This window comes from Podarcis raffonei, chromosome 8, assembly GCF_027172205.1.
Source record: "Podarcis raffonei isolate rPodRaf1 chromosome 8, rPodRaf1.pri, whole genome shotgun sequence".
Classification (NCBI taxonomy): Eukaryota; Metazoa; Chordata; class Lepidosauria; order Squamata; family Lacertidae; genus Podarcis; species Podarcis raffonei.
Window position 1 is genome coordinate 48,910,286 of NC_070609.1, and position 25,675 is coordinate 48,935,960.

At 50.0% G+C, this 25,675-nt stretch overlaps 1 protein-coding gene across 1 annotated transcript; it reads right to left on the reverse strand.

Annotated features, from left to right (window-relative positions):
- Positions 1-1,089: 1,089 nt before the first annotated feature.
- LOC128419333 (B-cadherin-like) lies at positions 1,090-24,324 on the reverse strand. Its single transcript, XM_053399881.1, has 16 exons — positions 24,083-24,324; positions 23,771-23,885; positions 13,556-13,776; positions 12,436-12,582; positions 12,034-12,189; positions 11,524-11,668; positions 9,799-9,974; positions 8,950-9,078; positions 8,313-8,498; positions 7,456-7,700; positions 6,350-6,492; positions 4,933-5,157; positions 4,251-4,469; positions 3,456-3,586; positions 2,886-3,032; positions 1,090-2,104 (listed from the first exon to the last, which is right to left on the reverse strand). The coding sequence occupies exons 1-16, from the start codon at positions 24,131-24,133 to the stop codon at positions 1,895-1,897; spliced, it is 2,646 nt and encodes an 881-aa protein (XP_053255856.1). The 5' UTR covers positions 24,134-24,324; the 3' UTR covers positions 1,090-1,894.
- Positions 24,325-25,675: the final 1,351 nt, after the last annotated feature.

Sequence of the window (25,675 nt, forward strand, 5' to 3'; positions counted from 1 at the left end):
CCAGGGCCACAATCAGCTAACTGCACCCATGTATCCACCTTCCCTCTCTAGGCACCCCCTTCTCTGCTTGTCAATCTAGGAGCAACAGCAGCATCCCCTGGCATTTGGCTCTGCCCTCAGGCTTGCAGTCACCCCTATAAGTAACTTAAAAGGGAAAGGATGTGGGGAGGGGAGGTGTTTGGAGCAAGAAAAACCTGTTGGGTGAGTATGGGGACTGACAGCAAGCCAAGGGGCCCTGAAGCAAGTAATACTTGAGAACGAGCAAAGTAAAAGGAGTGGGTGGGCAAGGTTTTTTCAGCCTAGCTACTCCCCCACCCTTCAAAGAGGGACTCAGGTTTCAACAGAGAGCTGAGCTTCCAGGAGACTGTTGTCCAGGAATGTGCTGGAGGCAGATGGTTGCCACTGGGGAGGGGGGATAGTGGTCAGCCTGGGTCTCCCACAGGGCTTCTATGAGGCAGGGTGGTGTATGCAGCTGCACCAGTGCCAAGGAAGACACCTGCACCCCCCCAGCCCTGTGCAGCACCTCCTCCCCAGAGCAGCTGTGCAACCCTGGCAGCCCTTTCCTGCCAGCTCCCTCAGGAGAGGTTTAACAAGGACAAAAACACAGTTGCAACTGTTAAAAAAGGCAGGCCTCCTAGGAAGGTCGAGCAAGAAGGCAGGGGAAGCAAAACTGAGTTTGTGAAGATGCAGTCAGGGATGGTCTGGGAAGAGATCACGAGAAGGCTATAGAACATGGGTAGGCAAACTAAGGCCCGGGGGCCGGATCCGGACCAATCGCCTTTTAAATCCGGCCTGCGGACGGTCTGGAAATCAGTGTGTTTTTACATGAGTAGAATGCAGTTGGGTGCAGAGAGAGTGAGGATGAGAGAGGTAGGTGGGAAAAACTGTTAGAGGGTCAGCCCCTCATAGCTGGGGCTGATGGGAGTTGTAGACCAAAACATCTGGACAGACATAGGCTGGTGGGTTTGTTTTTCTCCTGGATACATTTTACTTTTCAGTTCAGGGTAGGCTCTGGTGCTCCGTGACATCCCTGAGCAACTCTTGCTCTCCCATCACGCACCCCAGGCAGGCTCAGAGAAAACACCCATGTTTAAAAAAGAAAATCCTTTATTAAAACTTTACACCCTGATTGTCCAACCCTTTAGCTTAACACCAAGTCTATTTCGTACCTAAAAGTAGGAAAGAACTGACCTAGGAGCACTTAGGAGATGCTTATTTAAAAAAAAAAAAGCAGCCAAAAGTTTCTAAGAGGACTGCTGGCACTTTGGGGGCTGAGCCAGTGGGGAGCAGGTGCCCCAGCTGATCGCAGGAGTCTGGGCAGAGCTGCTGCTCCACTACAACACACACACAGCTACTACATCCCCATGCACCACACCTGCCCCATCCCACAGTCCATCCATGTATCTTGTACGGGGGCACCAAATGGATATAGGCGGAACACACATCAGCTCCAGCAGCAAGAACTGGGCATCTTCTGACATACACCCTCTCTTGGAACCAGGGTACAGAATGCAGACCTCCCTGAATGCTGACAGGTTCCTTGGCAAGGGATGACACTTTCATCAAGAGGCACTCAGAGGCAGGTAATGTACAGCATCGCTCATCTGGCTAGAAAGCCTTCGCAGACACATTCATGAAGGCAGCCTGTGAGTTCAGAGGAAGCCAGACACTCTGCCAGGAAGCTGCTGGGTCCTTCTCAGGGCTTCAGGTGTTGCCACCAGGGACCCAAGGAGGAGATGCAGTGTGTTTGGCATTCGGGCAGGAGCCGGTGCAATGCAAGGGAGGCTTTGCTGGGAAAGAGGAGCATGTGGTTCTTGCAGAGATCCCCAACGGCAGGGGTGAGAGCCAGCCACGACCACCCAGTCTCTGGGCTGCAAAAGTCCACCCATGGCTCTTAGTCGTCGACGCCCCCACCGTACATGTCTGCCAGCTTCTTGAAGCGGCTGCCCCAGTCATTCAAGTAATCGTAATCCTGGTCCCGGTCAGAGCTAGAGGAGTTGAGGGAACTGAGGGAGCCGGCCTCGGAGCCACTGCCCTCGTAATCAAACACCAGCAGGGAGTCATAGGGGGGCGCCGTGGGGTCCGTGTCTGCTGCCTTCAGGTTCTGCAGGAGCAAGGGGAGAAGCTGCCTTTATAGATGTAATAGTTTTATATATGTTTTCAGTATATTCTAAATAGCTTTGGGAAGCCTCATGGAATGTGATTCTTAATAATAATAGTTTCAGCTGTATAGAACAGCCAGTTATCTCTCTAAGGGTCAAGAGGAATTTCACATTTTACACCAGAGCTAAGAACCAACTGTGCAGGAAAACTTTTTCTCAAACTGCAGTTCTCTTAAGAAATAAACATTGCAATCTGGTAGAATGGATAGTTATTTCTGAATGAACAAACATTCATGTGAGAGATGTGGGGTGTAAAATCAGTCTTAGTTGTCTGTGGATTGCAGAGTCTCCAGCAGCACAGCTGGGAAACAGAAAAAAAGCTGCTGCCCGTCAATTTCGATGGTACCAAACTGAAAGGACACAGACTTCTAGAAACTATTTAGGGGTTGAAGAACAGTATGAAAAGACAAACTAATTAATAAATTAAATAAATAAATAAAAATTATTATTATTATTATTATTATTATTATTATTATTATTATTATTTTATTATTTATACCCCGCCCATCTGGCTGGGTTTCCCCAGACATGCACACTCAAGCTTTAGCCATTGGCTTGCCTTGTGCAACAGGGGTGGCAAACCTGTGGCTCTCCCTACAACTTGCCATCCTTGACCACTGGCCATACTGGCTGGGTGCTGGGAGCTGGAGTCCAACAACATTAGGATATGCAGCAGATTGCCAACCAGCGTTCCCTTTCAGCACCCTCCTCCTCCAACCTTACCTCATGGATGAAGTTGCCAATTTCATCTGGGTTTGCAGGGCGCGGGCGGTACTGTGGAGCTGGCAGAAGGGTGGGCAGGACATCGTTCCTGAGGACGACTTCTGGACGAGCATCCAGGCCCCTGTGGAGCTGGCTGAGGTCATAGTCCTTTCGGAGGAAGGGGAAGAAGAGGAGAGAGAAAAGATGATGCAGAGGCTCTGCAGCTTGAAAACTGCAGAAAACAACAGGGCAAGGAAGCTGCCTCTCCTTCCTTGCCATTTAGATGTTGATGGTAGGCAACTGGAGGTACTGGAACAAAATGGGGAAGACACTTGGAGAGGATGAAGACCAGGTCACAACACCACCTGACCCATTGTGGGCTGTAGAGGGTGGACAGCTGTACAGGATGGAACATGTTTTTCAGCAAAAGACGTTGCTTATCTCTGGGAGGAGAGTCTTCTGGGGGCATTGCATGTATTGAGGATACTATAGTCCCATCAGACATTTGCAACACAGCACATCCTTTACAGATGACACTTCCTCAATTGCCTCATGTCCCTTTTAATTGGATAGAGTCGAAGGGGCACCCACCTGGTCTTCCTCGCCACCTCCCTCTTCACCATAGTAGAAAATGTTGTCCCGGGTATCTTCCTCTGGGAGCAGCAAAGGCTCCTTCACCACTTTCCTCCTTCGCACAAAGAGGAGCAGCAGCAGCAGGATAACTGGGAGAGAAACAGAGACTCAGCACAGCCTCTTAGCAGGTGCTTCTGCACTCATGTCAGAGGAGCAAGCCTTTCCCTGTCTGGTGCCCCCTCCTGGTGTTTTGGACTAGAACTCCCATCAGTCCCAGTCAGCATGGCTATATGAAGCTGGAACTGATGGGAGTTGAGTTCAAAAGAGAGGGCACCGGGTTTTGGAAGGGTGAACTGAGATTCTACTGGAAGCAGGCGTCTCTGCCTCCCAAAGGCTTGCACAGCTGTTTGTTGTAGCAGCCCTGGCTACAAGCTCCACAGGCGAATTATGCCTCTGGGGCTAGCCAGGCGGTGCTTCCCAGGTCCCTGTGGGGCAGTGTAAGAAGGCATCTTTCTTTATGGGGCAGGGGATCAGCTCAGAGATCAGCAACTGCCCAGAGGACTCCTAAGGAAGGAGACTGAGGGAACACTCCACAAGGGAGCATGTTCAAAAAAGGATGAGATGCTGCCAGCTTGGCAGGCAAGGGGTGACATAACTGGGCTCCTAAGCCCCACAGGGGTGCCTCAGAAAAAATGGTCAAGGGAGCTGTGGACTCAGAAAGGTTGAAAACTTCTGGTATAAGGAGTTGCCCTCCATGGTTTCACTCCCCCACTCTGCCCACAGAGACAGGAGGACAGTGACCTGCACACTTACTCAGCACAGCCAAAATGGCTCCCAGGATGGCTAAGATGATGGGAGCCTCAATGCCAGTCCCCTGCGGACCCGGGCACCCTTCTGTATGCCCCTCACAATCACAGACAGTTGCCGTGAGGACCGTCAGCCGCTCCATGTTCTGGTTGTCAAAGAGCTGGAGGTAAACTTTGTACGTCTCTTGCTTCAAGGGCTGCAACAGTGTCAGGGTTGCAATTTCTCCTGCAAAAGGAACAACCAGAGCATAAGCGCAATAAAACAGGAACAGAGTCGGCTCATTGGGAATGGATTACGGCCACCGAAAGAAGCATTCCGTTAACACTCAGCTAATGAATTCTCTTCAGCTGCACCTGCTGAAAAGGAATGACGGCCACACACAGTGTAGGACCTTACCCAAGCAGACTGTCTTAGAAAAAGGATTTCCAAGCATGTGCAGACAGAGGAGCTCACCCCAGCCAGGGCAACTGGCTTCCCTGGGATATTCCTAAGTCCCAAAGGGAACAGGGAATAACCATCTCTGGCTGGCTAAGACCTTGTGGGGAAAGTGGGGAGGAGAGAAGGGAGAACTAAGAAGAGGGAGTCACTTGGGCATTGCTGCCAAAGGAGAGAAGATTCCTGTTCCAGCACAGACCATGGACAGCTATTCTGGAAAGGCACCCCATTTCCTCCCCACTGCTCACCCCACCTTTGTTGTCCATCTCGACAGCCCAATTTTCTTCCGAGTTGTGGAGAAGCTCTGCACGGAATGGGGAGGTGTTGGGGGGAAGGTCCTTGTCCAGGATGCGCAACATTTGGGGCACTGGCTTGCTGTTGCAGACGATGATCTCCCGCCGGTCGGGTTCGGGGCCATTGTCGTTCACATCCAGCAGGGTCAACAGGAGGGTGCCCGTCCCGGTTGCTGGAGGGGTTCCTGTTTGGAGCAGGATGGAAAGAAGGTGCCTTTAGAAACAGAGATGAATGAGGAAGAAGCAGGGCTATAGTCTGGCCCAGGCTCACTTGCCACACCTTCCCAGACACAATTCTGCAGAGAATGCCAGGAGCCCGGCATTCAAATTATGTCCACAGGTTTCAGAGCTTTTCTAATGGATATGGGTCAGAGATAGGCCTTAATAAAGGCTGGCAGTGTCCCCTTACAGTCCAGCATGCAAATGATGGAGCTTCTGGGTCTTGTATAGCTACAGACCCTCTCTCGTGGCTTCCTGCTCCCAAGAGTTGCTCTTTGCAAAAACAAAACAGAACCAAGCATAAAGGAATCCAGAATCTTACCAATTACAAACAGCAAGTTCAGAATGCACAGAATGAGGACATGTGCAAAACATTCAGGCTTGTGCCAACTATCTGCATTAATGTAATTTATTCTGAGGATCTGTGTTGTGTATGATTTCTTGAAGTAAAACATGCTTAAGTATGTCAAGTCAAATAGGCTTTTTATTTAAGATTGATACTCAAACTGCCACAGCTTATATATTCCATTTGCTTTGGCTTTTGAAGAGCATTAAACCCTCTTCAAAATGCATGCAATGTTGAGAAGAGCATGCTTAATTCAGCATTAATCTGCACAATGTGGTTTATTAGCCTACTTTTTTTTTTAAGCACAGAATGTGAGACTTTTGCATAGTTGTGGCTGTGGTGCTGTGCATATCATCCCCAAGTGAGTCCTTGCAACACTGTTCTTCTCAAGAGAAGCAGAAAGTGGGGTGGGGTGGGGAAGGGGCAAGAGGTGTCCCAGATAATATGTGGATGAACATTTTCCTCCTCTTCCCCATTGCCATCCACTGTGGCCTGTGGCTGCATCTCACTCCCATCCTCGTCAGCCAGCAGGAGGCTGTCTGGGACCCCTGATTTGTGTCTTCAGAAGGCCTGGGTTGCACCCACCTCTGCCCTTGTCTCCACTTCCTAAACAGATAAACAGCCAAGGTCTGGGATGTGGTTTCTCGTGACAGGCTGTGAGGAGGCTGCAGCTCCATAGCCACGTGCCCCTCACACGGGAAGCTCCCAGGCGGCTGATGCACAGGCCAACAAAGAGTCCTTTGATTCCCTCCCCCCACAAGAGATGGTGACCCAGGGCAGGGGACTCGTCCCTCCTACCACACAGAGCTTACCATCATCCTCCGCCAGCACAATGGCCATGTAGGTGTCGTTCTTGACAAAGTGGGACTCCCGGTCCAGGCTGCCCTTGGCTGTGATGATGCCGTTTTCCGGGTGGATGGCCAGCCAGTCAGCCGGGTCATTCCCCATGGAGTACCTGGCAGGAGAGAACACGTTTAAATCCCAAGGGACCACAAAAGGAGGAATGTGTCTTATAAAGCATGCCAGCAAGAAAGCCCCTGAGAATTTCAGCTTTGGGGCTAATTAGCACACACTGTTTGCTACAGCAATGTTAGGATGGGTCCTGTTTCGGGATGCAGGTGGAGACATTGCTTCATTGCTCTTCTTCCTTAAAAACTGCTTGTGAAGACTTAGCATGCCAGAGAGGCTGGCTCAAGTTTCTCCTCCTCCCTCATCTCCCAGTTTTTCTGTGCGCACAAAGATCTTAACCATCTAAAATATATACCTCCCTTGTTTTTTTAGAACAATGCATCACAAGTGAGCCACATAGAAAAGGGTTGTGGGGCAGCGTACTTTTTTTGCCCCATCCCCAGCGGGAAAGGTAAATGATCCCTACCCCCCGAGACACACATCTTTCAAGATGCAATTTATCCTGCTTTCAATCTTTTCTCTGGATCAGGCCAACATCATGCCTTTGACTTCAGCACAATGTGCTTGCTGCATTGAACTCAAAAGCAGATAAAATGCAGCCTCATTTGACCAGCTGCTATTGATCCAGGGAGCCTGCATGCCTGCTCTGAAACTCAAGACTGACTTCTCCTTACATTCTGCGGCACTTGCACATTTCTCAACACCAACCTGAGCTGGTCCATTAAGAGGTATCACTTTACCTTCCCTGCATTTCCTGCCCTCCCTTTCAAGCACCCAGGGCTCCATTTATTAAGACGGAGCCACTGAGCATTGATGGACACCCCGTTCTTGGAAGATGGAAATGTTTAGAAGCAACAAAGCCCAGCCTGATGTGGCTTTGCTATCGTCGACCAGCCCCATTGATCTCCACCCACCTCTCATCAAGCCATTAAGCCAATGCTGCCTGCCTGTTAACACTATTCACCCCACTAGGTTCAACTCCTGGCCAACCAGCAACAGAAATGCTTACTTGATTTTCTGGGATTGCATCTTATCTGGGTCCTGTGCCGTGTATGCGGTGACTTTCTGCCCTATTGGGATGTCCTCTGAAACCTCTGCCTTGTGGATGGGAGGCGCAAAGACTGGGGCCTCATTCACATCCTTCACGTTGATTATCACAGTAGCTGTGGAGGTTGGGAGCTTCACCACAAAAGGGGCCTGGTTGGTGACGGCTACCTGCAGCAGGTACTGTTTCTTTGCTTCAAAGTCCAAGCCCTAAAAACAAGGAAAAGACCAGACATGTGGAACTGGCATATGCTGGGGCTGAAGCAGGAGGAGTGGCAAAACCAGGGAGGGCAACTGCAGCAACCACTGTTGTGAACTAGAGCCAAGGGCATTTGCTTTCCTCTCCCTTGTGTGTCTCTTGGACTAGGCAAACTACCTTACTACAAAGACAGCAGCTGTAGGCAACAGCAGTCTTTGCCAACTGCCAGATGTTTTGCACAGCTGGGCTACAGCATTGTTGTAGTGTCACAAAAATTTTTTCCACATTTACAAGGCATTCATCTTTTAGAGTTGCAGCATTTGTTCTCTGGAACTCCCTGCCATTGATATCCAACAGGCACCTCAATTGGACTGTTTCTGACACCTGTTAAAACCTTTTCCACATAGGGAAGCTTATCCAGGCATGCTGTTTTATTATGTATATATTTTTAATGTTGATTTTATCTATATTCTGATTTTATAATGTGTACTGTTTTTAAAGCCTGCTTTTATTCCCCCACCCTACCCATAAATATTTTGTACAACTCTTTGCCAACCGCTTAAATGATACTTTAAATTTGCTAAATAAAATAGGTGTACAAGCACACACATTCCAGCACCTACTTTAGCCGTTTTCAAGATGCCTTCATTGGTCTCTGGATCAGTGGAGATGGTGAAGGAATTCCCCTCATTGCCTTGCACAATGTTGTACTCTGCAAGCCATGCTGGGGAGCCGACCGCATCCTTGTCAGTCACAGCCAGCCTCACGACCTCCAGCCCTGCTTCGTTCTCTGGTACTTCTGCAGAGTACTAGGAGAAGTGGAACCGACCTGTTAGCTGCACGGATAGGGAAATGCTCCTCTCTGCTTGCAAGGCACAGCCCCATCATGCATGCACTACACAACCCAGCCACCCACCAGTCCCCAACCCCTTCAGCTTAGTATGCAAACTCCTAGTGGCCTTGCCAGCAGCAGTCCTCAGTCTGCTGGAATTATTTGTGCAGCCAGGGGTGCGCCTATCCTGTTGGGGCTTTGGGATGAAATTTCTGACCCACATAAGCCAAAGGCCATTTTGCAACCAGGAAGATCTAAAACAATGGGGGTTGCTATAAGCAGCAGTTGTCTACACAACAGTTACAAAACCCTAAGCGTTTAGAGGAGCTGCTGCATTGTCTCACCCCTTGAGACATCCCAAAGTCATGTGCAGATCCCCCCAAGCCCCCCGCCCCCTATAGTTGCTCCAAAGAATGCAGGATTGCTACCGTTGGCTCCTTGAACTCTGGTGCGTTGTCGTTTACATCTGCAACTTCTATCACGGCCACTGCGGTGCCAGTTAACCCATCGCCATCCAAGTCTGCTGCTTGCAGGGTCAGTGTGTATTCGCTCACTCTCTGGAAGAGGCAAGTATTGTGGTTGGTATTAGTGACGGATTGACAAAGGCTCCATTTGAATAAAAGCGTCTCTTCCTTCACTCTGTAGCCTGTGGAAAAAGTACGCCACCCACTGCAGACATTCTCACACGCAAACCAGGTCTAGAGCCTTGAAACCACACCTCCTGCCTGGATTTGTGTCTAATCTGGGAGTAGCAAAGCAGACCTCCCTGGGCCTCCCTAGGCCTACAAGTCACCTGAAAATGAATCCATGTCCAGGATCCTGCAGTTCTCCGTAGAGAACTCCTGAGGACTCCTGAGGTTTGAGAAGAGGGTTAGAGCTAAAACTCTTCTCTGCTCCAGCGGTACTTACTTCAGAACAGAAAGACAGCCCTAAAATGGAAAGGCCCATCTACTCCAGCATCCTGTCCTTACAGTGGCCAATCAGATGCCTCTTCTGGGAAGCCCACCGGGAGGACATGAGCAAAACAGCACTCTGTCCCCACTTCAAAAACCAGTTGCCGGGAATCACAAGAAATACTGCCGTATCACAAGAACACATCCCTCCAGGAATTTGTCCATTCCAAATTGCTGGCCGCCACTACCTCTTATGGCAGCAGATCCCAGAGTTTAACTATTCACTGTACTTACTGCAATGCTGCCTTTTCCCCCAGGCAGCCAAGGCCCATTACCCACTCCACCAGTTATATGGCTCCCCCCTCCCCCGTGCTGGCCTTTTACCTCTCGGTCCAGGCCACTGGCAATCACACTGATGGCCCCTGTTGCCTTGTTGATGGCAAACATCTGCTTGTGGGGCACCTCGGGAACCTGGCTCAAAATGGAGTAGGCAATGACACCGTTGAGTTGTGTTATGCCATCGTCTGCATCAGTAGCGGTGACCTGCATCACGGAGGTGCCTGGTTTGGTGCCAAAGGGGATGGCAGAGGAGGAGGGCGAAGAGGAAGAAGAAGGGGGTGGGGCGGGGAAGGAGAGAGTGAATGTAATGCCCAACATATGAAGCAGCAGCCTTAAAGACAAGCAAAATCTGTCTATTGAGCCTATGACTGTTTCCGCTTGAAACTGGGGTTCCTTGCAACTGCAACACAGGTGCTCTGCTCTGGCTGCTATAGCCCTCCCATAGCTTGCACCATCATTCACCAACCTGGTGCCCTCTGGGTATTTTGGATTACAACTCCCAAAATGCCAAAAGCTTAAAAGGGTTTGAGCCAATCGTAGTGTCCTTTTTCTCCTGGACAGGATATTTTGTTTCAAGGGCTTCTTGGTCTGGACAGTGTCATTGGCTGGAGTAAAAAATTAGTTTTCAATAACCAATTTAAGAAGAAGAAGAGTTTGGATTTGATATCCCGCCTTTCACTCCCCTTCAGGAGTCTCAAAGCAGCTAACATTCTCCTTTCCCTTCCTCCCCCACAACAAACACTCTGTGAGGTGAGTGGGGCTGAGAGACTTCAGAGAATTGTGACTGGCCCAAGGTCACCCAGCAGCTGCATGTGGAGGAGCGGAGATGCGAATCCGGTCCCGCAGATTACGAGACTACCGCTCTTAACCACTACACCACACTGGCTCTCATCTAATCTGCTACTGCGCTAGATTGAGAGATTCAGAAGCACATGGCAAGGCTTGCTTATATTTTAGAAAACAAAAGAGCAGGTGGCGTTTTGAACACCTTAGGGCAGTTTTCTCTTATTTTATTGCCTCCAGATGTGGGTGGACTACAACTCCCACTAACCGCAGGAGGCTTGATCAATGGTTAGGAGTGATGCGAGCTGTGGTCCAACAATTTCTGGATGGAAACAAGTTGGGTAAGTAGAATGAGGATGCCTCTTTTCAAATCTGACACCACCACATACTTGCATAATCAACCACTGAAGTATACGTAAATCTCCACTTCAGCCATAAGCATCCAATGAAAATGGTCAAACCCGTCCACTGTATAATCAAGGCTTAGTTTTGGAAATATAATCTGCTGCCAAAATGAATAAGCCAACAGAATTAGTAAATTTGCAAAGTGGATGTTTGATTTATCTATCAAGAGGGGGACTTTTTCTTCTTTATTGAAATAAGCATTGTTATAGTTCCCAGTTACAAGAGACATTTATATGTGTGGTGGTGCCAGACTTTGCTTTATTTTTAATTTTACAAGCATGGGGAAGTCCACCCACTGTTGCAGCCAGATAGCAAATAGGAGAAGACAGATAAGCCATGCCAGGGGAGCTTAAGTTCAAGCAACCACAAACAAAATCCTACTGTTTCTTATTTATTAAACTTATCTCCCGTGCCCTACATCCCAAACGAGATCAGGGTGGCAAATGCACAAGCAATACAAACAATCCCATTACAGATGCAGGCTGGCGTGTGCATAACCAGGCTAGAGGTGCCCCCTCTTACACCCCACCCCCACCCGCACAATGCCATTTGCTCCCTCTTCCAACCCCTTCCCCTCCTTACCAGGTGTCACCCCTTCCAAGACAGACCCTCTGAAGACCTCCTGGGTAAACTCAGGCCTGTTGTCATTTTGGTCTGTGACTTTGACAACGATATCCATGGGCTCTTCCACAGGTTTGCCGTTCTCAGACACAGCATGGGATAAAAGCTGCAGGGAGACGGAGAGCCACATTTAAAGCACTTCTGTGGCCTGGAAGTTTCCTTCCTCTGCTTCTAATTTGATGGGAGGAACATCCTTCCAGCCTAAACGCCTGCAGACAGACTTAAACCCAACAGGGGGCCTGGTTTATTTATTTATTACATTTATATCCCACTTCTTCCTCCAAGGAGCTCAAGGTGGCATATATGGTTCTTCCCTCCCCGCCCCCCGCCATCACTTAGTCCCCACAACAACCCTGTGAGGTAGGTTAGGGTGAGAGGCAGTGACTGCCCCGAGGTCACTCGGTGTGCTTCAAATCCGAATGGGGATTTGAACCCTGGTCTCCTGGGTGCTAGTTCAAAGAGTTCCCTTACATGGTACTTGTCAATCTTCTCCCTGTCCAGCGGCTGAGTCACTTTCATCCAGCCTGTCTCTTTCTCAATGATGAAGACTCCTTCAGGAGGGCTATCCGCACCCTGACCGGTGATGCTGTAGAAGATCTTGGTTTCTTTGTCCCGGTTGGATTTGATCTGAGGCAGGGAGAGAAAGATAGGAGGTGCTGCAGAAAGCACTGGATGCTCACTTTCTGTAAAGGGCTGCTGGTTCGGGAAGACTGAGCACCCTTCGCTATCCGAAAAGCTCAGCCACCTGCAGCCTCAAGCCACATATTATAAAAGGGCATTAAGCACAGATACCCTGGGAATGAATCCATATGCCCTTGTTACCTCTGGGGCAAGGCCCACAGACACCCCCATCACCACAGGAATCTGCCATACCTGAACAAGGTTCTTAGGGAACGGGCCCCTTTCATTTTCAGGAACGGATATGGGAGGGATAACCCAGTCCCTCTTCTGCCTCTTCAGGCCAGGCTTTGCCGGGGAGAAATACAGCACTTCTGCTTGGCTGGCAGGCTCAAGCTCCTCCTGTAAGAAGGGACCAAGAGTTGTAGAGACCTCTGCAACAGCAGCTGCCTTCCCTAACCAGGTGCTGCTCTCCAGGTGTGGGTGGACTGCCATCGGCTCCAGCAGCTGGGAGCCCACAGGTTGGGGAAGGCTGAGCAAAAACAACAGAGCAGAGTAAGAGGAGCTATTCTGGTGCCTTGACTGCACCCATATCCTATCCAACTATCAACAAGGAAAGAAGGCAGGTGGCAGGTCTGTTAGCGCTGCAGGCTGCAAGGCCAGCAGTGTGGGGAGGTCGCTGTCAATTGCTTTGAGAACAGCTGACAGCAGCCCCCCCCCCATAGCAGTTGGCCCAGCTAAGCCTACCGGCAGCTTCAGAATAGGGAATTTTATATACAGTGGTACCTCAGGTTAAGTACTTAATTCGTTCCGGAGGTCCGTACTTAACCCGAAACTGTTCTTAACCTGAAGCACCACTTTAGCTAATGGGGCCTCCTGCTGCTGCGCTGCCGGAGCACAATTTCTGTTCTCATCCTGAAGCAAAGTTCTTAACCTGAAGCACTATTTCTGGGTTAGCGGAGTCTGTAACCTGAAGCGTATGTAACCTGAGGTACCACTGTACAATTCTAACCCTCCATGGAAAGCCAAATGTCCTCCTCTGGAGAGCAAGTACCCATCGAAATTCTCTGCAAAAACCCAGAAAAGGAGCCAGTTTTGAAAACACCAAAAAAGAAGCTCCCAAGAGCAACAGAATTAGAAGCTAGAGCAAATGAAGGCTGTGGGGAAATCCAGAGTTATTTCTGTAGCAGGAAGAGTTTCCCTCCTTGTGGCAAACGGAGCCCCTCCTCAGAGAGGTGCATTCCACCTGCAGAGGTACAGCCTTGCCCTATTAGCATAGTTTCCACCACAGCAGCCATTCTCAAAGGACAAAGGTTGCCATGGTGCCTGCCACCTGCACTCCCCCGAGGCCCCTGCCAGCTGCTTTGCACACTACCTTTGGAGAAGGAGGGCCTTTGTTCCGCACCAGCACAGTCACCAAGGCAGAGGAGGATCTGGTACCCGTGGAATCCCAGGCATGCACAGCGAAGGTCGTCTCCTGCTCATGGAGCCGCGTTTGGCGCTGCACCAGGACCGTCCCATTGGGCAGCACCCGGAAGTTGGCATCCTCTGTTGTGTACAAGGCCAGCTTCCATCCCTGGCAGTCTGCAAACTGGACTGGGGGGTTGGGGAGGGAGAGGGAGAAGGAAAAGAGGCTGCGTCAGCCTGGATCCTAGCCTAGCAGGAAAAAGCTCCACTCAATAACATTAAGAATTAAATCTTACCCCTAGAGGAGAGGTATTTTGGCCCTGACTGATCCTCCAGGCCAGCTGCAGCTCACAGTCCAAGTTATTTAGATCCCCTCTGAGCATCAGCAACCCTTATCAGGGCCAGCCAAACTTTGACCTGTCTCGGCACATGTGCAAACAAGTTTCCTAATTGAGGGGGCAAGAGTTTGGAGGAGGAGAGTTGGAATGTGCTGCTGATAAGCCATCGCCCAGGAAGGGAAGCACTGAAAGATCTCAACTGCATTCAAGAGAGCGTCTTGCAAATGGATGGGAGGGGTCTTGTTTGCCCTTTAATGGATTGGCACTCGAAGAACATTGAATTGCTTGCACAGCCCCTGCAGAGCAAGGGGGTGTTTGAGCAGCACCGGCCAGAGCAACAGCAGCAGCAGCAGCAGCAGAAATCCAGGCTTAGTCCAGACTGATTAGAGCACTCTGCTCTGCTGATGTAGCAAGCAGCCAAGCCCTCTGTGCGTGCCAGAACAGATCCCACTGACTGGCCTTGGAAGCAGAAGCCCACCACAGCTTAAACAAAATATGCCAGGGGCTCCCCTCTTGCACAGGACTGAACCCACACCCAGTCACAAAGCAGGCCGCTTGTCATCAAATTATCTGGATTTTCACAATGCAAACAACAAAGTGTCCACTTTGCTCCCAGTCCTGGCCTCATATTTCAGCTGCAGCTCATAAGATGGAGACCCCACCATACCCCCAAAAAATAATGGTCAGGGAGTGATAGCAGCAGCATTTGCATCAGTGTAGACAAGTTGAGAAGCCTGATTGTCCAGCCAACAGGAGAACAAAATATACTTTGCACCAGTTCCAAGAAATAGAAATTGGATAGCTATTAGGGAGGCTCTAGTGTGTACAACTGAATGTACATGCACACGCCTGGCCAAACTGTATTCCAACGTCTTGGTGCAGGAGAACCTCAGGCCAGGGCCAATGTGCCCCCCCAAGCCTCTGTCTGGCCCTCAGAACTGTCCTGAGGTCACTGCCCCTGCTTTGTACCCTCCTTGAATATTTTTGCCTGGCTGGCAAAACTCTGACCGTGAATGCCTTGGGTATGGGATGCAGGATAGAGGAGTGTGTGCAAAAACCAGCCCACTGTGAAATTTTCATTAATTACTCTGCCAGCATTTACCACTGGCCCTGCCCACCTCTGGCATGTGGCCCTCTGAAGGTTGCCCAGAAGGGAATTTGGCTCCCTGGCTAAAAAGGGCTTTGCACCCTGTACTTAAGACAAGAATATTGAAGCATTTTGAATTCCGGGGAGGTCAGATCCAAACAAAGACAACATAGGTTTTGGGAAATAGTAGAACCCCATAAACAACAAGTCAAAATCCCCATTCCACCAGGATGCCACTACTATGTCTCCCACTTTGCTTCAAATGTTGAGGGGGACATGGTGAGGCAGTGTACCCACCTCAAACATTATTTGCCTCTCCCCATATTCTTGTTTCCAGCCAACTAGCAAAGCCTCCGAACACGTTAATTCTGGTGTCATCAGTGCAGGCATCCGCAACACACCCTAAATCGACTGCAGCAGCAGCAGCCAGGGCCTTGGCTCTGGATTCTGGGAAAAGAAGCCCTTCCCACCAGGAAATTGTGTGGCAGTATTAGAGGCATGATGCACTTCCTGAGACTTTCCATAAAAGCCCAAACTAGTTTCACTGCCTCTTTATAGCCCCTGCTTTCAATCATGTGGCTTATGAGTCAGTCATAGGAAGGGATAAGTATTTGAGCTTGTTGCAGAGAAGTTCCTCTATGCCCTTTCAAGGATGAGCTTCACTGCCCACTCTAGACCAGCCTTTGGCAGCCTGGTGCCCCCCCCCCCAGATGCTGTGGACCATGACTCCCATCCGTGCTGGTTGGGGCTGATGGGAGCTGTAGTCCAAACCATCTGGAGGGCACCAGGTTGACGAAGACTACATTAGACCCTTCTCTTGTTCCTTTCTCATTGCTTAAACTAGACACCCAAGATCCACCAACTGAAGTCAAATAGTCCAGAGATGGGGAGATGGTGCCCTTTCTCCAGATATTGTTGGACCCCATCTCTCATCAGCCCTGACCGTTGGTCATGCTGGCTGGAGCTGACGGAAGCTCAACAACATCTCCAGAACCACAGCAGGTTCCCCCTTCTGGGGGGACCAGTGGGGTAGGCAAACAGATTTAAGCGTAAATGGCACTTTTTCTGAGTGCATATGCTCAGCCCAGGAATGTGTTTTCAGTTCCTTACTGAGTCTCAAGCTTTTTCCACACAAAAACCAACTCCTGTCTTCCCTCCTCATTTCCACCCGCTCCCTCAAGACAGCCGAATTTAGAAAGAGGCTTTTAGTTGCTGCTGTTGTACCATCTGGAAGAAGCAAGAGCACTTTGCCAATGTACGGCAAGTGACCCCAGAGATCTACTAATAGATCCAGCGTCTGCCTACTCCTGTATTATGGAACCTGGATGAAGACTATCAAAGGAGATGGGCAGGCTGGTTTCCCTCTCATGCTGTCCCAGGGTATGGGCTGAAGCTGCAGAGGAACATAGGTAGCAGCTGCCTTACACGATGTCAAATCAACAGTCCATCTAGCTCAGGATTGTCTGCACCAGGCACCCTCAACCTGTGGCCCTCCAGATGTTTTGGCCTACAACTCCCATGATTCCTAGCTAAAAGGACCAGTGGTCAGGGATGATGGAAACTGTAGTCCAAAACATCTGGAGGGCCAAAGGTTGGGGATCCCTGGTCTACACCAACTGGCAGCAGCTCTCCACCATTTCAGGCAGGAAATTCTACCTGGAGTTGCTGCTGGGGGTTGAGCCAGAGACCTTCCGCATGCAAGGCAGGTTCTTGACCACAGAGGCCACCACCTTGCTGAAGCTAAGCAGAGCCTGGATGGGAAGCCCGTGGATACAGCTTTTAGTTTCACGAGGAAAGGCAAGCAGGATATAAACACAGTTCTACCTTGGTTCTCGAACGCCTTGTGACTCGAACGTTTTGGCTCCTGAACGCCGCAAACCCAGAAGTAAGTGTTCCGGTTTGTGAACGTTTTTTGGAAGCTGAACACCCGACACGGCTTCCAATTGAGTGCAGGAAGCTCCTGCAGCCAATCGGAAGCCGTGGTTTTCAAACGTTTTTGAAAGTCAAATGCACTTCCAGAATGGATTCTGTTCGAAAACCAAGGTAAGACTGTATAAGGCAACGAAACAAAATGCCAAGCAGGAGATGGGGTGTGGAATGGCCCATGGAAGCTTATGAACCTCTTACCCTCTGTATACAGGCAGAGCCAACAAAGAAAGCACCAGCTGCACCAGATTTGACCTTATTTATTCTTCTTTTATTAATTAAATTTATATCTCAAGCTTCTTCCCAAAGGTGCTCAGAAAAGATCTCAACTTACAATTCTTGTCAGAAGAGGAAAATCTTCAGTAGGTGCAGAAGAGACAACAGGGACTTTGCCAGTCTATTATTCAAGGGGAAAGGATTCCAGAGGGCATGTGCCACAACACTAAAGGCCCACTTCCTACATTCTGTGGAATGGACTTCCTAAGAAGAGGGTATCTGCAGAAGGTATCTGCAGCATGCAGTGATTGGTTGGTTGTATAAAGGCTGAGACAATCTAAAGAAGTGGGTCCTGACCTATAGAAACTGACACCACAATAAGCCTGCTAAGTCTTCAAGGTGCCACACACTTTGTTGTGCTGCAGGGAAACTACTAGAGAAACTACAACAGCCTCCTCCAACCTGGTCCTTTCCAGCTCCTTAGAACTATGACACAGGCATGCTGGCTGGGGCTGAGGGAAACTGCAGCCCCCAAAACATCTGGAGGGTACAAGAGGGGCTTGAACAGCTCTAGAATGACTCTGAGATCAAGAGAATCCCTGATGACAATTAGTGATAGTATTATACAAGTGACTTTTTGCAACTACACTTATCTGACTGTTGTTGACAAGCCCTGTTGAGAGACAGTGAAAAGCCTGCAGTAATTAGCAGACACCATTAACAACCGTGAGGCTCTGAAGAGCAGAAGGGCTCATGAGTCATGCCCCATCAGTGAGAGTATCTAAAGCCACAACTGAAATGAGACCCTAAATGAAACAATTCCTTTCTTTATTGAACTAGAGAAAGCCATTAATATTCCAAGAGAGCTTTCAAACCACTGATGGCAACAGCCAGGACTGGCCCTACTGTTAGGCAGAGGGAAACAGTCATCTCAGGCGGTAAATGCTGATGGGTGCTGAGTGGGCAGAGCTGTGTGCTCTATGAGGTTGCCACTACATTGCCTCGGCTAGCCTCCTGCCTTCAACTGCAGTAATATAATAATAATTTATTATTTATATGCCACCCATCTGACATGGTTGCCCCAGCCACTCTGAGCAGCTCAGTAGAAAACATGGCCCCATTGCTCTTGAAGATTCAAGTGTCCATCTGGTTGGTTCTGGCACCTAGAATGAGAGGAGGCACCATCTTGTCCTTTGACTCAGGCAGCAAAATGTTTTGGGGCCAGCCCTGGAGGCAACGCTGCACAAAACACAGAGAACCCACAGAGCCGTGTGATGATGCCATCAGCAACTGCGTGTGAAACCCATGAATAGAAGTACCAAGTTCCAGAAAGGTAGCAGCTGTGTGTCAAGCCTGCTGCAGCAAAAACAAGTAGTGTTGTGGCACCTTAGTCAGTTATGGCAGAAGTGCTTGAGGATCAGAATTCAATAAATCAGATGCAAAATGTGCGTGACAGAACATCCATGCATCTGGTCAAGCAGACTTTCCTCCATGCAAAGCTATGCCATAACAAGCCTGGAAACACAAATACCATCTATTACTCAACAGTCTGGAGGCCTCCAGGCCCTTGCAGCAACTGAACTTGAGTCAGCAAACTGGACATTTGGATTAGATTTGGATTTGGATTAGATGTACTGAGCTATATGTGTAAAGAAAGGTGGATGTATGATGGTTCTTGTATTGTCAACATGAGACGCCCTTTTTGTTTGCTGTTGTTCCCCCCTTAACCCCTCTTCCACTTTTTCTTTTATCTTCATTAATAAATTTGCACACACCAAAAAAATTGTATGCCATAACAAATTTGCTTATCTTTTAAAAGTACCTCAAGACATCAAAATCACCCTGTACTGGTCCTAAAATGCAGAGCAAAGACCCATTGCCAACAGTGACATTCAGGACTATGAGTTGCATTCAGCTAAGTCCTACTCAGAGGAGACCAACTGAAATCAATGAGCCTGCCTAAGTTGCTTGCATCCACTAACTTCAAAGGGTCCACTCAGAGTAGGACTAGTGTGGAATACCAGTGGGTAATCCCCACTGCAGTTCCTCCTCCCAGCACGGAGATTTGTGGCTGCAGAGATGCGCCTGCTTAGCCGCGACCTCTCTGGAACAAGCACCAGCATTTATGCTGGGAAAGAACAGACTCTTCCAACTCTGTGCACATCAGACATGGAAAGGTTTGGAGGTCAAAGCCATCTCAGTCCATCTCTGAGCTCTCATCACTTAGTGGAATCTGACGCGCCCCAAAGCCATTAGCAGAGACCCCTCCGTATGCCATTACTGGAAATAGCTTCCTTCTTCCCTTCCCCAAGAGGCTTTGGCAGCAGCAGAGGAGAGCAAGTGGGTTGCCATGCCTCCTTCCACAAGCAAGGCAGCTCCTAATGGTCACGTGCGCATGCAGGGCTGGAACCAAAAGGTCTGCTGGGGCCTCTTAAGAGCGCACAGCAGGGGCTGAAGAGGCAGGCAGGGCCCCATCACATCCTGCAACCTGCCCCTGAAGCCGTAACTCAGCCATTGAGTCAGTGCAATCACTGGAGCAGTTAATCCCCGGCCAGCCACACCTCAACAAAAAACGAAGGAGTTAGCAATTAACCTCTTATATTTCACTCGGCTCTGGACTGGGGCTCCAACTCCAGCCCTCCAAGGAGCTGGGCAGTAGGACAGAAGCTTGTTCTGCCTCTGAGGGACAGAGGCACCCTTGGTGCTGATGCTGAGCCCAAAGGGAGAAAGAAGAGAAGGCACAGGGGCTCCTTCTGTGCCCACATGGGCAAGCATTTTTCGGCCCACTTCACAGCAGGTAACAGGGGAACAAGCTTACAGTGCAGCCCTGCCCCCCACCATGACCTCCCCCTTTCTCCAGCATGCATGGAATTCGCTCCCCCCTCTCTCCCTCTGCATTCTTATCTCAAGGCCCTTCCATTATGGAGGTCAAGCTGTGCAAAGAGGTGAGGAGAGCTGCAGCTACAGCAGATTAAACCCTCTTTCAGTAAACTCAGTAAACACCAGGCAGATTCTAGAAGGGGCAGGGAATACAGCCAGGAACCCACCAAGGTTCCTTGTCCTATGGAGGACAAGGCTGAACAGAGCCACCTTCGAAGGAAGGTTTGCAACAGAAGGCAAATCGGCATAACAGCTTTGATAAAACTGGGGGGGGGGGGGCGGCGGAGAGATGCTGCAGTAATTTCAGCTAATCCACTCGCAACTGCCAAAGTGTTCTGATGAGTTTCCGTCAGGTATCAGTTTACCCTGGCCCTTGGCATCATACACACACATTCCAGGACCAACTTGGTAGTTTGTTTAAAACTCTTTACTGAATACTGAATTGCTGTAACCTACCCTGGGAGCCTACGGTGAAGGAGCAGATAAGATATCATCACCAGTATACAAAAGAAGACTTTAGAGCGCAAAAGCATAAAGAGGAATCTGTTTGTAGCAGAAACATACAGATTGCACAGCAGCTACACTGACCGGCCAGGAAGTCTTGCTACTGAGTCTCAAATATACATGCTGCAATTATTTAGTTGAAATTAAAATGTACTCTGCACATGAACAAAAGCTCTAATTACTTTGTATGCATCATAGCCAAGCCCTGGCTTTAAGTTACACCTTAGGCATGGATAAGGAGGTATTCCTGCCCTATATGACTGGAAGTTGCACTCTGGAGAGTAACAGACACTTTCAGGAGCTGTAAACTTCCTCCTCCTCCAAGTTCCAGAGGCTACCATGAGCAACAAACAATGAAGTCATAATGCTATACAACTTGGACCATCTCCCTGGGGCAGCAGAGAAACAGAGGCCAATCTAGAGAGATTAAGTCAGCCAGGATTTCCTCGTTGTGCTCTAGCACTGAGCTGGCACATACCGGTAATCTGGCAAATCAAGAATTCCCCACCATACAGAGGGGAAATCAGATGAAAGTTTTGTGAACTCAAAACTGGGGCTACAGAGCCTCCCACCAAACTATGCAGGGAGCCCAGGTTCCGACCTAAAGGACACAAACATTTGCATTGCAAGGCCTTTTAATTGGCTTTGGGTGCCAGCCAGCAAACTGTGTGCAGGTTGGATTAGGCCACGGCTGGGTGAACAGGTCACTTTCGAACACTGGAAGGTCTTGCTGAGCGAGGACGGCCAGCTCCAGTGTGCCAGTACTCTTTCACCGCTCATGCCACTGCCTTTCATTCCCAACCCCAAGGCAGGTGGAAGGAATTCTGTTTGGGGAGGCGGAGGCAGGGAGAGCTGGTTGCTTGCAGCAGAAGGGGCAGTTTCGGTCTCTGGGAGAGTTAAGTCACTGGCACAGAGAGAGTTAAATGGATTCCTGCTCCTGGCAGGGGTGACCGAGAAAAGGAGACAGACCAGCCTCTGTTCCATGCACAATGTCCCTGTTTCACAAAACAACTAGACACACATTTGCTGGCAATTAGGATGCCATGCCGAACAGCTAGGCCAGCCTGCCTCCCCCCCCCCGCCCCCCTATCAACATCATCTGGAGCAGCAGACCTCAAGAAAGATGGAGGAGGATGGAGAGAACTTCAGTGGCATCATGCAGCAGGTGCCTGGGGGGGGGGTCTATCACGAAATTTAGGTAGCACCCACCTTCAGGAAAGAACACAACGTTCTCATCCATCAGTGGGTGGAACAGAGGAAGCCGTAATGTGGGACATCAGCCAAGCCCAGTTCTGTTGGCCCAAAGGCTGCCAAGGCCCATCTGCTCCTTGTTACAGGAATTCAAGTGGGGCTCAGGGAGATCAGCCTTGAAGGCACAACAACCTCCTCTGGGAAAGCTGCCAGAGAGGCAGGGGTGGTGCAGTGATGACTGGGGAATCCTGGGTTCAAATCCCCATTCAGCTGCAAAGCTCATTAGGTGAGCTTTTCACTCTTTCAATCAACCTAGCCAATCAGCCTCACAGAGATGTTGAGAGGATAAAATGGGGGGCAAGTGGCCAGGACAACTTATTTGAAGACAGGATAATTACAATATCAGTAACTATTATTAATGATATCAATAAGTATGAAGAGTAATGATAAGCCTCAGTCCCCATAGAAGCAAAATCCACGTTGTCCCACTGTAAGCTTATACCAAGAAGCAAAACTTGGCTGAAGCTTATTCAGGCAATGGATTTGGTGGTGCCTATGGAAACAGTAAAACAATTTAACTGTAGAATGATGGAGCTTCGTTTCATTTACAAATTCTTCAGAAAACCAAAGGACAGTTCCAAAGATTTATACTGATTTGTGGATCATGTAATGTGTTATATAGATGTATAAGTTATGGTGTATGAGAATACAAGTTTTCATAATGTATTGGGGAGGGGAATTCCTGGGAAAATAAACTGATTTTTAAAAAATTAATGTAATTATTGTTTTTGCTGTGTACAAACAACATTGGGGATTTATCCCTCAGATGTCAGAATTGCAAACCCTTTGGGCCAACTTCCACCAAAGCACCTCCAACTTTTTTGAGGCTAACTGGTAGCGGGGGGGGGGGGGTTCATTTCATGAGCAACCTTTGGGGGCCTTAAGCACAGAAGGAAGAAAAAAAATGGACTAGAGAGAGAAAGTTGGGCAAATGAGAGAGACTATGCTAATGCCAAAACAGCCAATTCGTGGTTATGCTGGGATTTGAATTGCAAAAAGGCAAGACAAGGGAGGGGGGAGGTTATGAGAAGATGGGCTAGGTAATAAGGGTCTCAAGAGTTATGGGAATCAACACCCAACTACTGAAGTTCCTTTATTGCCTTGCCAGGAATTCCATTCCTTTGAGTTGGTCATTTCCAAGCCACACCTTGTGGAAAACCAACTCATCACCGACCCCCGCCGACAGCACAGCTTGACAAGCACCTGGCGGGGGAGGGGAGAGCACATGGCTGCGCAGGAATAAGCCCTACCCCGCCCCCCAGGCCCAACCAGGTGCCCATCAAGGGCCATCAGCCCAGGATTATCATGCAGAATGGCTGGGGACAAAGCATCTCACCAGGAGTAAACAGGAAGGAAGCAGACCCGCACCCCCCCCCAATTCCAGGACACCTCCAACAGTACTGCCGCGCCGGGCGGAGCGCGGCCACCTCAAGGGCCAGAGGCCACAGGCGAGTGGCGCTTGCCAACCCCACTCGTAGCTCTCAGAAACGGCGGGGTCGGAGAGGCAGTGGTCAGCTCGCAGTCCAGTTTGCAAGAGTCGGAAAAAAGACTAATCCCGTGGATTAGAAAAGCGGCGCCCGGGGCTGCAGGAGGAGCCCGTCGCAGCCGTCGAAGGCGTCTCTCCTGCCCTGTCGCAATCTTCAAACCGGAGCCCTCGAGGCGCTCTGCCGAGATGGATCTCACCCCCGCCCCACCCCATAAACTATACTACGGGAAATCGAAATAAACACCAACACAGGGAAAGGATCAGCCAGGAGACCTCGACGGGCAACAAAGCCCGAGGAAGACCAGAAGAAGGGACAGCCAAAAAAAGACGCGAGCGCGCCCAGACGCCACGGAGAGGGGCTCACTTCAGACAAATACTCGAAATCGTGCAATCGCCTCCCCTGGCCCAGCACGCAAAGCCCCCAGTCCTCTTCCAGGTCCGGCAAAGTCATCAGACGGTACCCCCCTCTCCCCGCGCGCGCCGCCGCCTTCTCACCTTGGCCCAAAACGTGTCCCCGGGGCAGGTCTCCGTCCGGCACCTCGAAGGTGAAGACTTTGGAGGTGAAGCCAGCGGAGCAAGGTTGCGTCGGGTCCGCTAGCAGAGTCCCCACCTGAGAGGGGCAAACGGAGGGACAGTCAGGCACCTGAAGCCTCAGGGAAGCGGGAAAGGGAAACGTGACCCCGTGGCCCCCTCCCCTCGAGGAACAACATCTCGCCCAAGGCACTGATGCGCCCCTTCGCTCTCCTTCCCCGGGATCTGCTGTTTACCGACACCGTCCTTCGGGGACCCGCTTAGTTAGGTACTCACCTCGAGGAGGAGAAACAAGAGGGGCCGCAGGCAGCTCCGCGGGAGCCCCATCACCGCCACGGGAAGGGAAAGCGTCGCCGTCGGCAAAGAGAAACCTCGCCGGAGCTCCGGGCGCGTCCCGCGTTGCGTCGCCTGGAGCTGCCTGGGCTGAAGGAGGCCCCCTCGCGTCGCCCGCCTGCTTCGCCTGCTACTACCACTGCGGGGCTCCGCCCGGCCTGCCCGGCGCCTTTAAAGCCGCCGCGCCAGGTGAGGCTCCGCGGGCGGGGCTCCCGCTGCCACCGCCCCGGCCCCTCCCCGCTCGCCCGGGTCTGGCAAAGGCGGCCAGGGGGCCAGACCGGCTCCGTCGCTGCAAGGGGAGGGGGCGGACCTCTCTCTCTCAACACACACACCTGAAACTTGGAGTCGACGGCTGTGTTTCGGTTACGCGGGGGGCGCTTTTCTAGCAGGGGGAGCCTCCCTCTTGATTCAGCACCCGCTTCCAAATTGCTTTCACCTCCCTACATCGCTAAACGCGATTTTAGCTTTCTGCATTTTTAACGAGGGTTCAGCTGGAGGCTGCATTTTTCAAAATAAAAAGTACCCAGAGAAGGAAATAAAACTTTTACAGTGAAGTTCTCAAAAAGGGATTGTCCAACTCTCCCTTTGGTTTCTCGCTCCCACTTTTGAGTCCCACGCCTTTGAGTCCCGTCCCCAGCCCCCCACCCCGTTGTTGCAACTCTCCATGGGGCTCGATCCTGCCCATCCCTTCCTCAAGGCTTCTCCCACTAGGAGCCCCGGACCCCAAGGCACGAGCTCTCCAAGGTTGTGGGAGCTAAGATTTGCAAGGGCCTGGTTGTAGAACCCCAGTGGGGGAGCCCCCAGTGCAGGGACCATCATTGCCCAAGTGGTAGAAGATCCTGGAAGGACTTTGTGCAATTTGGGAGACAGCGAAATATTCCAGAAGATGCTGGAAAGCGTCTCCAGCAGAGAGGCGCTGGGATTTGAGCTCCCATAAAGATTTAAGCTAGGACCCTGAGTTCTCATTCCTGTTTGAAGGTACCTGTGGACAGCTTCACAACAGTCAGAAAAGGCCCTTTTGCCATGCTCAGAGGCATAGCTTCCTTCACCTGTCAGGCTTTCCCAGCTAGAGATGAGTGCCCACTTGCTAAGGTTTTAGACTAGTTTTAAATTTATTTGTGGTTTTTGTGTGGTTTTAACTCACTTTTAATTATCTTATGTGTAAATTACCTTGAGGTGGGGATTTAGAACATGATTAATAAATCAGTGATGATGATATTAATAATAAAGACACAAAACCCTAATCAAATCAGAAGATCCACAGACATTTTTTAATTTAAAAAACCAGAATGCCAAAAACATTATTTAAAGGTCACTTGTATTTCTTCTTAAAATATTAATGCTCTTTAATCAGTTTTCCAATGAATAGGCTAAAAACAGGTACTTGGGTAATATGAAACCACAGCTATAATATATGCAGGTAAGTGTGTTATGGAATCAATAGTTGGCAAAAGACTGAAGGACTTTGTGTCCAGTTTGGGCATGAAAATGGGCTCTTAGCAGGCTCAAGGCCTTTACAAGAATCATATGAGGGAT